Source organism: Protobothrops mucrosquamatus, unplaced genomic scaffold, assembly GCF_001527695.2.
Source record: "Protobothrops mucrosquamatus isolate PMUCROS unplaced genomic scaffold, P.Mucros_1.0 scaffold1968, whole genome shotgun sequence".
Classification (NCBI taxonomy): Eukaryota; Metazoa; Chordata; class Lepidosauria; order Squamata; family Viperidae; genus Protobothrops; species Protobothrops mucrosquamatus.
In genome coordinates, this window is record NW_015388085.1 from 175365 (window position 1) to 186739 (window position 11375).

Here is an 11375-nt window from a genome sequence, read left to right on the forward strand (position 1 = left end):
TTTATTCCCATTGAAAGGTAAGTATTTGGAAGCATCAGTAGTTCCCATTTTCCATGTTGAGGAGCCAGAAGCTACAGTGTTATATTTTACTATGTACATTATATACAGACACAAAAAGGAGAAACTGTCAAAGCTGTAGTCATACGATTATTTTTTGTTCTGAAAAACCTAATAAAATATAGAGCAATGTTTGAATTTTTACAGCTCTTGTTCAAGAGTCTACCTCAAGTGTTCAGTAGAAAGATCAGAAAAAGTGAATCCATACAAATTATATTTAGAGTGAGAATTATTTTTAGAAGCATTGAAATTGTAAACAAGGTATGCCAAACAGGGATGCTTATACATTATTTGGAATGAAAACATTGGTCAAAAAGAAAATTAAATTTGTTTATATAAATAAGAGAGCAGGAGTGAATCTATCATCCAGAATAATTCTAAACAATGGTTAGAAACATTGCAGTTGGACCTACATCCAAAGAGAGTATAACCTGGCATTTAGGATAGCAACAAATTGCGGGTTGGATATTCAAACACATTACATATAATTTAGGAAGTTATTTCCTGGCTATAAGGCTCTGGTGCATTGTACTGGAAGTGTGATGTTCTATTCTGGGCACTTCATCTGTTTCTAAAAAAATACAAAGCAAAATACTAATATAGACAAAAATATGATGTAAAACTAAGAGAACAAGAAGAGCTACAGTAGTTTACCAAAAGGATGTGCAAGCATAAATAAAATAAGTGCAGATACTTTTAAAGTTTGATATATCAAGAGGATTCTAAATGTTAAGGACCGAATTGACAGCTCTATGGAAGAACATAGTTGCAAGTGAATTTGTCCTGTAAACCTTCTGAAGTACTTTCATCGATTAATATGGTTTTGAACCAAAAAGAAGCACAATTCCTTTTTTATGTGGGTGGAAAGACATGAAAAAGATAAGGTATCATTCAGTGCTCTAATGTAAAAGCCAATCCTGGGATTTTCCATTTTTAAATTTTGAAACTGTACAAATACATTTTCAACTAAGACATTTTAGAAGATTACATCAGTCTAGAACAGAGAAGAATACTGTCTCCTTGAACAGTCTCTACAAATAAAACAAACAAACAAACAAAAATGGGTGTGGGGGGGGGAACTAGCAGAAGCTACCAAACATTAATGAGGCAAAAAAAAAATTGGAAGCATGATAAGGTTTTTAGTAAACCAGTTTTTTTTATATTTAACTATTTACAACAAAAGTAAATATGTATAGTCTATATGAATATAAACAGAGATAATCATTTATTCAAATGAAGTTTAGCACTGAGAGGCTTTAAGAAAATTATTCAAGGTTTTTCATCAAACAGTGTTGAAATATAATTTGTAATTAATGCAAATTAGTATTAGAATGTTTTATTTCAGATAACGTTAAAATAATTTCTTGTTACTTGGAAAACATAAAGACTCTCAAAGCTTTTTCCAATGCTCATGTTCTTATTTTTGTCACATCAGAAATATGCAATGTAAAAAATCCTTTGGTTCATTAAGTCTTAAGGCATTTTATATTCCTTTAGAAGGAATTGTTTGAGATGGACATGATCTTTATTTCTTTAGAATGAAGTATCAGAAAGGAAACAAAAAATGTTTAAATGCAGACTGGTAGTAAATGCATGCATAACTCCCACCTATTATTTCTGTTGGTCTTGTAATGGTTGTCTTAAAAAGCACTTTAAAGTAAATGATACATCTAGTCTTGCATTATCTGAAGATACACTATCACAATATTGCATTGAAAATCAAGAGCAGAGTTATTGACATCAAGCTGGAAATACAATTTAAGATTCCTGCACAGCTTCCCCTTGCATCCATACCTGAAACAAATGAAAAACAAAATAAAAGATTAGTGGAAGAACAAAAGAATGTGTATTTTTAACAGTACCCTGATATTCCACACCTCTGTCTTTTAAATGCAGATGGACTGCTCAATCTTGTCCTGGTGGCTTTGTTCTCCTATGTTGTGCCATGCATTTATGAAGTGGCTCTTTTGTTTCCCCAGTGTACAGATCTGCACATGTCTCACTGCATTAAAAGACAAAGGCCACTCTTTTGAAGTCAGCAAAGTCCCCATTTTGGACAGAGAGGACTGCTGATTTGAAAGAGGGGTCAAAGAGGCCATCCAGGTCAAAGCTGAACAGCCCTCTCTCAACAGAGGGGGAGAGAGAAACATCATCTATCTCCAGTCTATAACACAGTCCTTTCAGCAGTTCCAAAAAGGCTCCACAGCCATTTGCACTACTCAGAGACCCTCAGGACACATAAACCTCCAATGGGCCTCAATGACTCGTTAAAAGAATGCAAATGACCAGCTGTCTGCAAGGAATATAAATCCTTCCATTCCCCACCAACCAGTCAAAGCTGAAGAAGCTTCTTAGATGAAGCAAAACATCTTCAAAGAAAAACAAGAAAGTCAAATTGCCTCTTGAAAGAACACCTTTGGGACAACCATGACCTGTATGACTGAAAATCTCCACAGACATGTCCCTGCTAAGTATAAAAAATAACAGAATAACAGACTTGGAATGGACCTTGGAGGTCTTCTAGTCCAACCTCCTGCACAAGCAGGAAACTATTTCAGACAAATGGTTGTACAATCTTCTTAAAAACCTCCAATGGAGGCAAGTTGTTCCACTGATTAATTGTTCTGTTGGGAAATTTCTCCTTAGTTCTAGGATGGTTATTGTTATTAGTAGGTGTTTCTCAACCAACCTAGAACTAAGGAGAAATTTCCCAACAAAACAATTAATCAGAATCTTATCCATCTGCTATAAACAAAAACCCCTTAGGCTTGATGATTTCTTTCTTGATAAGAATCTTCAACCTTAATGGTTTCACTCTTGGCAAAAGGGAAAACCATTCCAAGATAAGATAGCTGTATCCTTCTTATTCTTCATAAAATCTAATTGGATGAGACTATTGAAAAAACAAGTGTACTTAATCAGAAAATTCCCATAGATGAAATATCGATGCAGACCTAACTGAGGTTGGCATTCCTAATAAATACATATCTTTTGAGGGATCCTTACTGGTCTCTGAGCTTGGTTGTTTTCTTACAGTCCTTTCAATACCCAAACATCATCAGTGCTACTAATGAAACATCTACAAGAAAACAACCAAGCTCAGAGACTACCAAGGACTCCTCATTTCAACCCTAAGCTACAAATATTCTCCTCTATTGGTAAGTGTCTTTTGTCTGCCGCCGTTTCTTCAATTGTAATTCTGTGATGTTTTTGAAAGGGCTGGTAAATATTAATTGTCTCTACCAAGGAAAAGATGAATTTGTCATTCTTTGCAAACACAATTACTGATCCAGGTTCTGACATTCAAAAAATTTAATAACAATTAAATTAATTAATTTGTTTGAAAATTATTTAGTGTGTGAATATAGTCAGTGGGTTCAATACAAATAATTACCTGTAGAAAATGCTGACTGTATGTGTCTGGACTTGATTATGTTTATGCAGCCAATAAATCTCATCTCTCCAATTAAGCACAGGCATCTGGCATTCAAGAAATTCTTATATTTTAGGAGTTTGGGAAACATTTTTTCAGTTAAATTGTTTATAGGTCTAAAACACAGTAATCTATTTCTAATGTTACCCTGTTGTTTGAATATTGGCCTTTCATCCTTTTATTTTTATTTTGTGTTTTGTTTTGGAAGAGAACATATCTATATTATAAATTCTGAAACACATTATATGATAAATGGAACTTTCTTTTGAAAAGTTGGGCCTGGTTCCTGGTAACTATATGGATTTGTTCATATTGTTTTCTTGGCAGTACCAAGAAAGAGATTTATCACTACGTACTTTCATGATTCAATCAATCAATCCATCAATCAAAAGCTTTATAATGTAATTTACAATCCTGGGATTTTTTCGGTGGTTTCCTTACCAAGTATTAGCAAGGTCTGATTATTCCTAGCCACAGTTAGCCAGAATGAATCACTTACTGTATCTTTACTGATATGCATGATATATTATTAAAATAATGTTTTGAACTCATACATATATTACAAGAATACAATATATGTTTGATCTATCAGAAATAATAACTATATGGAAATGTAGTTATTTATACAAACTCACTTACTAAAGACATTTTTCCTTAATTTCCTAAATTAAGCATTATTCAGTTCCTGCTGTTTCCTTGTAAAAATCTACTCCCAGAAGATTGTAAATGAGGGGTGAAACACCTTATGCTTTTTAAATTGAACATTCATCTCATATTTTGGCCACATTATATAAAATGATATGGTAAAAGTAGAGAATCTTAGCATAGCTCTTTATTTGGAAGCAAGTTCATCCGAAAGACCAGATCAATTTCTTTCATGAAATAACATTCATATTTTATATTAAGTTTCATCCTGAAGATAAACCACATTTTAACAAAGTGTCATACATTAACATCCTGTAAACATACTTGCTAATTTAGGGACTTTAATCTGGTCACTGCTAATGCCATCTCCACCATCAGTCACTGCTTTCACTTCTATAACATAATCATTGTTTAAAGGAAGCAAAAGTTCTGCAGATGTTCTGTTTGTGTCCAGGATACTGAGCTGGTTCTGACTGCTAGTCCAATATAAAACCTGCAGCATTAAAAAAAAGTGATGACTTCAGTGATACTACTTAATCATAATTTTATATCCTTTCTAGGTAGAAGAAAAAAAAAGATTCCTGAAAAAAGGGTGAAAAAGAGGCTGGATATTTTGGTTTCTCAATCATGGGATCTTTTAAACAAATAGATTATTATTCTATTGGAATTTGTCTTTACCTGTACCAAGCATTCACGTAAGTATGTAAGTAACTAGGATATGGATATTGAAGCAAAAAAAAAATTATGAATATTTATGGACCATAGTAAAAAAAAGCTTCCATATAGCAAGACATTACTCTGGATAAAACTTAACTGTCTTTTGTGCTACATTTAAATGATGATTCATTTCAGAACAACATGCAGTATTCCACTATAATAAACATTCGTCAGAATACAATTAATATACAAATGGCCAGAGTCCAGAGAATTTATTAAACTATTTATTATGTGGACTGAAGGAATATTTTGTTCTAAGCAACTCTGGTGAGGTAAGAAGCTTAATTAAAAGCAGTTTCAAACTGATGTTATTCTGCATATTCTAAAATATTATTGTTAATGTTACTGATGGCTAGTCAGCATTCTGCATTTAGTAACTTTTTCAGATTTACTTTATCTTTCCTAATTCCCCCCAATAGTAAATCAGACATTAAGAGAATGGGAAGAAAGGAGAAAGGATAATATAGTATATGTTCCTTACAGTCCCATTCACAAGCCCAAGAGATCAGTTCCCAGAACTCATCCTAGGAATAGGCTACTTAAGGGATACTTAACACTATTGCTTCATATGTTCATATTATTTGCTTTAAAGTTTACTGAATAGTCTTGGACAACCAATGCCTCTCAGGTGGGCTATAGCTAGAGGGTTGTATGCTGTACAAAATTTGCTGAAGAAAGGATTATGTACAAAGATAAAGACAAAAAAAATAAATGGGTGGGAACTGTAAGAAAACAATGCATATAGTACAACCTCAATTGTCTGGACATCCATTCAATAAATTTCAGGTGCACCAACAAAGTTTTACTTACAGCTTCACTCCAAACAATGGACAAAATCTTTGTTTCCAAAGCAATTCAGACAATTGATGTAATTGCATAATTGTATACTTTTTATGTTACATTATTTGTATAATCATTAGTCAACTAAAGCACATTGGTGCATAGATATAAAACAGCAATTAAATAATTATGCCTATTAACTAAGTATTACATTTGAATTTAACGGACATTCAGATTTAACAGGCATTGTTTTCCCCAAAATAATATATTCAATCAATCAATCAGAATAGAGGTGGAAGGGGACCTCTATCAGAGGTCTTTTAGTTCAACCCCTGCTCAAGCAGGGGACCCTACACCATTTCAGGCAAGTGGCTGTCCCGTCTTTTCTTAAAAACTTCCAGTGATGAAGCATACACAACTTCTGAAGGCAAGCTGTTCCACTGGTTAATTGTTTTCACTGTTAGAAAGTTTGTCCTTAATTCCAGGTTGCTTCTTCCCTTAGTTTAGTTTCCATCCATCGTTTCTTGTCTTGCCTTCTGGTGCTTTTGAAAATAAGCTGACCCGCTCTTCTTTGTGGCAGCCCCTCATATATTGTCATGTCACCTCTAGTCCTTCTTGGGTAGACAATTTCTGCAATTGTTCTTCATATGTTTTAGACGCCAGGCCTTTAATCATCTTAGTTGTTCTTCTCTGCACTTTTTCCAAAGTCTCAACATCTTTTTTGTAATGTGGCGATCAAAACTAGATGGAATACTGCATCTAGTATTCCAGGTATGGTCTTACTAAGAATTTATAAAGTGGTATTAATTCTCCACGTAATTTTGATTCTATTCAATTGAGTACATACTTTCATGATATGATGTAGCAAGATTTATCAAAATCACGCACATTCTCATGAGCCACAGTGGCACAGTGTTAGAATGCAGCATTGCAGACTAATTCTGCTGACTGCTGGCTGCCAGCAGTTCGGCAGCTCGATTCTCACCGGCTCAAGGTTGACTCAGCCTTCCATCCTTCCGAGGTCGGTAAAATGAGGACTCAGATTGTTGGGGGCAATAGCCTGGCTCTGTAAACCACTTAGAGAGGGCTATAAAGCACTGTGAAGTGGTATATAAATCTAAGTGCTATTGCTAAGTGCTAACCATATTTCTTCAGAAATCTTAACCTTCCATATCTTATATAGTACTAATACATTTTTATCCTTATGGAATAAAATATATAATTGTATCTACATGAAAAAGGAAGGTATCTGCAGTCTGAGGATAATTTCTTCTAGATTTAAGGAAGCACACAAAAAGTTTAGGAAAAACTTTGGGAAATTAGCTACTCCCCAATCCTTCAGTGAGGACTGAATATATTGCATATGAGACACAGGTTGATAAATGAAAATTTGTAGGGTAAACTGAATGAAATAAGCTGGGAGGATATAAGGACGACTGGCAGAAACACTGAAGAAAAGAAGTACTATTTCAGTACAGAGTCACTATGCCATCTATGGGACTCATTCCCACATCTACATGGGATTGCAATTCAGTGCTTGCCATATGTTGAAATAAATATGATTACTCACAGCACAAAGGTTATGATATGGATAGCCTACTCAATGCATGGAGTTTCATCTAAATTACTGAGTAATGTAGCTGTGGTGAGAAAGAGAATGCTGATATTTTAAAAGCGTGGTTTTAGTTACAGCACCATTGCCTTGCTGGAACTTACCTTGTAGCCCACTACTTCTGACTCATTTTCCATGGCATGCACTTGTTCCCAGTTCAGCACTACCCTGGAATCTGTAATGTTCCACTCTAAATTTCCTGGAGGCTGGCTGGGTGCTTAAAAATATAATGAATACAAGATTTAAATTTACTTGGCATTTGAAATTTCTCATGTCAAAGCAAATAATTCATGTACCTGACTGTCACCACATCCTTTGTACACTGTTTTTGTGTTTGGAAACATTTAGAAGGATATGATTTTTAAAATGACTGAATTCCATTGAATATTCTGCTGAGTGAAATTCACACCCAAGCCTGCAAGTGATGTTTATGCCATTTCAAACATGCATAAATAAACATTACTGCAAACTAGGATGAAATGCATGCAGGCACATAGACACGCACACACCTACAAGAGATCCTTTGCATAAGTATCTATACAATTGTCATTATTATCTTTTTCTCTTCTTCCTTTAATTTAGTGGCTTGTTCCAGATTCCTATGAATGACTGCAAAAAAGACACCACTTTACATTTTGAATCAAATGATGGAAAAACAACAGCCATTGATTTTGCAAGGAGGCATTATCTGAACTGTTGACAATTTAATTGCTGAATAAAATAATTACAATTATAATAAACTAGAAAAAAATCAATGTATTTGGAATTCCCTGGAAATCAGGAATCCTAGAATACATTTGCTGACGTGGAAAAAGTAATTCCACCAACTTGAATTGAATTGAATTCTACCAAAACAGAATTAAAAAGTCACTCTTATAGATACTGTTAAAATTGTTCAGAAAACTCAGTAGATTTTACTTAATCCTATTTGATTTTCAGGCAAGACCTATTTTTTGCAACTTGCTATTTTCTAAAATTACAGGATAATTAGATTAGCAGTTGGTCAAGTGATAAATAATTAAATCTTGGACATCAATTTCTAAGCATGCTAATGATCAGTTGTGTAGCTTGCTCTCAGGATGACCTCCTATTTAATAGGCATTGATGGTATGACTATGAATTATCAGGCACATGAATTAACATCTGTGTACTATAAATATCCGTGCAAAAGGAAAGTTATAAGAAAACTGGGGACTGGAAGAAAGGTAAAGATGGAGGGAGAAAGAACAAAGAATTATCCGGTTTCAATTTTGTAGTGAGCAAATAATTTTGGAGATTATATTGAGATGATTATGTTCTACTAATTTATAATGACCACATAAACAGATTTTCCCCAGAAATTTCTGACTGGTCTTTCAGGTCATCCAATGATGCATCCCTTATTACTGTAACTGAGTTCATTGATCTTGCTGCTAGCTGTCCTCTTTATTGCATCCTTCCATCTTTCCCAGAATTACACACCTCTCAAGTGAACTAGATTATTGCATAATATGTGCAAAGTATGATTATTTGAATCTGGATATTTATGCTTCAAGTGAGAAATCTGGGTTGATTTTTTGTTTTCTTGACTATCCACTACCAAGGTTCAAAAGCATTAATATCCCTACTTCTTCAAAGTCCAACTTTTGCTTTCATAGTGTGTCACAAAAAACACCATTGCCTGCATGATTTTGATCTGTGTAGGAATAGACGCATCTGAATATCTTTTCAAAGACCTTCATGGCTAACTACAATGGGCAAATTTGCAGGGTAGTTGTTGACTGGTGGTTCTGATAGTACTAATAGTCAATCCTAAAAAGTAGAAGGTATCCCCCACTTCAATATCTTTTCATTTCTAGCGATGGTTACTGTTTGATTTTGTTTTTATTTATACTCAGTCCCATTTTATCACTGTGCTCCTTGACATTCATTATTGGAGTTTTGCAATTCCCAAGCTGAGCTAAAGCAGCAGATAAATGCCAATCAATTACTGTAATATGGTCTTGAGCATATACCTACCATTTTCAAGGATATAGAATAAGAAGAACGAAAGAAGTTGGTAAACATGTCTATTAATGTATCAACTAAGAAACAGAAGATAGCAAACAGGATGTTAGAACAAATGGTGGAAACTGCCAAGAAGAGAAGAGAAACCATAGTCAGAAAAGATAAAGATCTGAGGAAGGAACTAAACCAAGAATTTCAAAGAACTATTAGAAGAAACAAGAAGTAGTTTTACAATGACATCTGTGAAACATCAAAAGTGTAGTTGTAGAAAAACAAGAAGTCTTAAAAAAAGTCTCTGAACATAGAAACAATTTGCACTCTCTAATTGGTATGCTAAACGTTATTTTTTTCTTTCCTCCATTCAATCATGTCTGATTCTTGCAAACTGCCTTGGCAAGATTTTTCAGAAGTGGTTTGACATTACCTTCTTTCTATGGCTGAGAGAAAATGACTGGCCCAAGGACCTTTGGCTCTGTGCCTAAAGTGGAACTAGAACTCACAGTTTCCTGGTTTGTAGCCTGATCTCTTAACCACTGCACTAAACTAGCTCTCTTAAAGGATACTAGTGGGCTGATGATAACTGAATCAAAGTTCAGACAAAGATGAAAAGAGTACAATGAAAATCTATACAGAAGAAATATTAACATCCCAGATATTTGAGAAGATAGTTGCCACTTACAAAAATCTCTGTTATTATAAGGTTTGTTACTGAGAGTGTCTTGCATAGATAAGCAGCTATATAAATTGCATTAAGAAAAATATTGTTAGATCAGCACTCTGGACAGTACCAGGTTAGAAGCCTACAGAAATTTCTGCAAAATCCATACAAAAATGGCAAGCAACTCTCTGAAATGTTTGTGACAATACAGCAACACTAACATAACTTTGCTAATCCAGTTTGATGTGTGTTGATCACAAAAGGGAAGCAATACCTAGAAAGACTCATTGGGTGTGCTGAACCACATGGCAGGATAATAAAGGAGAAGAAAAACAGAGAAAATGTTTTTATTTTCTATTTCTGTTACTGCTCACAAAGCTGTTTAAAGCTTTGCTTGTAGTTACTCAGAATGAAAGGTGTTAAAGTGGCTTTGAGGCTTGGTAGAGATGGAGATTAACTTTTCACTTCAAACTTGGGAGAATGGAAGCTGAAATAACTTATGCTACTACATCTTCATCCCAATATATAGCCCTTGACATATGTATATACAAGTCTGTACAGGTAATCCTTGATTTGCAACTGTAATGGAGCCTTCCCATTATGGTTGTAAGTTGTGACAACTATAAAGTGGATCATCACATGACAGACCAGATCAACACATTTACAGCATTGTTTATAGTGGTAATCAAGCCAATAACATGGTCATTAAACCAACACCAGGATTAACGTCGGGGCGTCAGTTTACCAACTGACGCCCCGACGCCCCTGCGGCCTGACGCCCCGATGGCCCGGCTTTTCGGCCTGGAGGAAAGACCTAACGGTGAGGGGCGCGGCCTGGCTTCGGCCTGGTTTCTCGGCCGGAATGGAAGATCTGGCGACCGAGGGAGGCCTGGCGGCCCGGGCGCGGCCAGTTGGCGAGGGGCGCGGCCCGGCGGCCCAGCGGCTTGGTGGTGGACCCGGCCTGGCTCCAGTCCGGCTCTTCGGCCGGATGAAGACCTGGTGGCCCGGTCATGGCCTGGTTAGGCGAGGGACGCGGCCTAGCGGCTTGGCTTCCTAAATGGATTAACCGACAACTCCACGAGGACTATTTTCTCCCCCCCTTTTTTTTGGGTTCCCTGCAGCCGGACTCATCGCTTTGCCCGGAATGTATTCCAGGACAGATCTGCTGGTCCTGCGCGACTCCCCCCTCGCGCAGGCCTGGCCCAGTACCATCTCAAGGGCCTGCCTCGATGAAGGGGTGTGGAGCCCCGAGAGGTGGTATGCAGCAGATAGGAAAAAAACAAAATTGAGGGCTTTTTTAGAGGGGTGTTTTAATAAATTTTTAGGGGGTATGGGGGTGGTTAGGGGAGGCAGGGGGGATGTCTCCCTGAGGCCAAGGCCGGCCATGTCTGAGGGACGCAGCATTGGAATGGTGAGGGGGGAGGTTGGGGGGCTAAGAGAGGGTGGTGTGATCAGTACGGTCAGTGGGAGGGGCAGATATGGCGGGA

General features: G+C 36.2%; 1 protein-coding gene across 1 annotated transcript in view; it reads right to left on the bottom strand.

Annotated features, from left to right (window-relative positions):
• Positions 1 to 1739: 1739 nt before the first annotated feature.
• Positions 1740 to 11375, bottom strand: part of LOC107294493 (contactin-3) — an 81889-nt gene continuing 72253 nt past the window's right edge. Inside the window, exons 15-17 of the mRNA XM_015823726.1 lie at positions 7349 to 7461; positions 4460 to 4628; positions 1740 to 1851 (exon numbers count right to left, since the gene is read on the bottom strand). Coding sequence (XP_015679212.1) covers positions 1757 to 1851; positions 4460 to 4628; positions 7349 to 7461 — 377 coding nt within the window. The 3' untranslated portion in view covers positions 1740 to 1756. The remainder of the gene's footprint in view (positions 1852 to 4459; positions 4629 to 7348; positions 7462 to 11375) is intronic.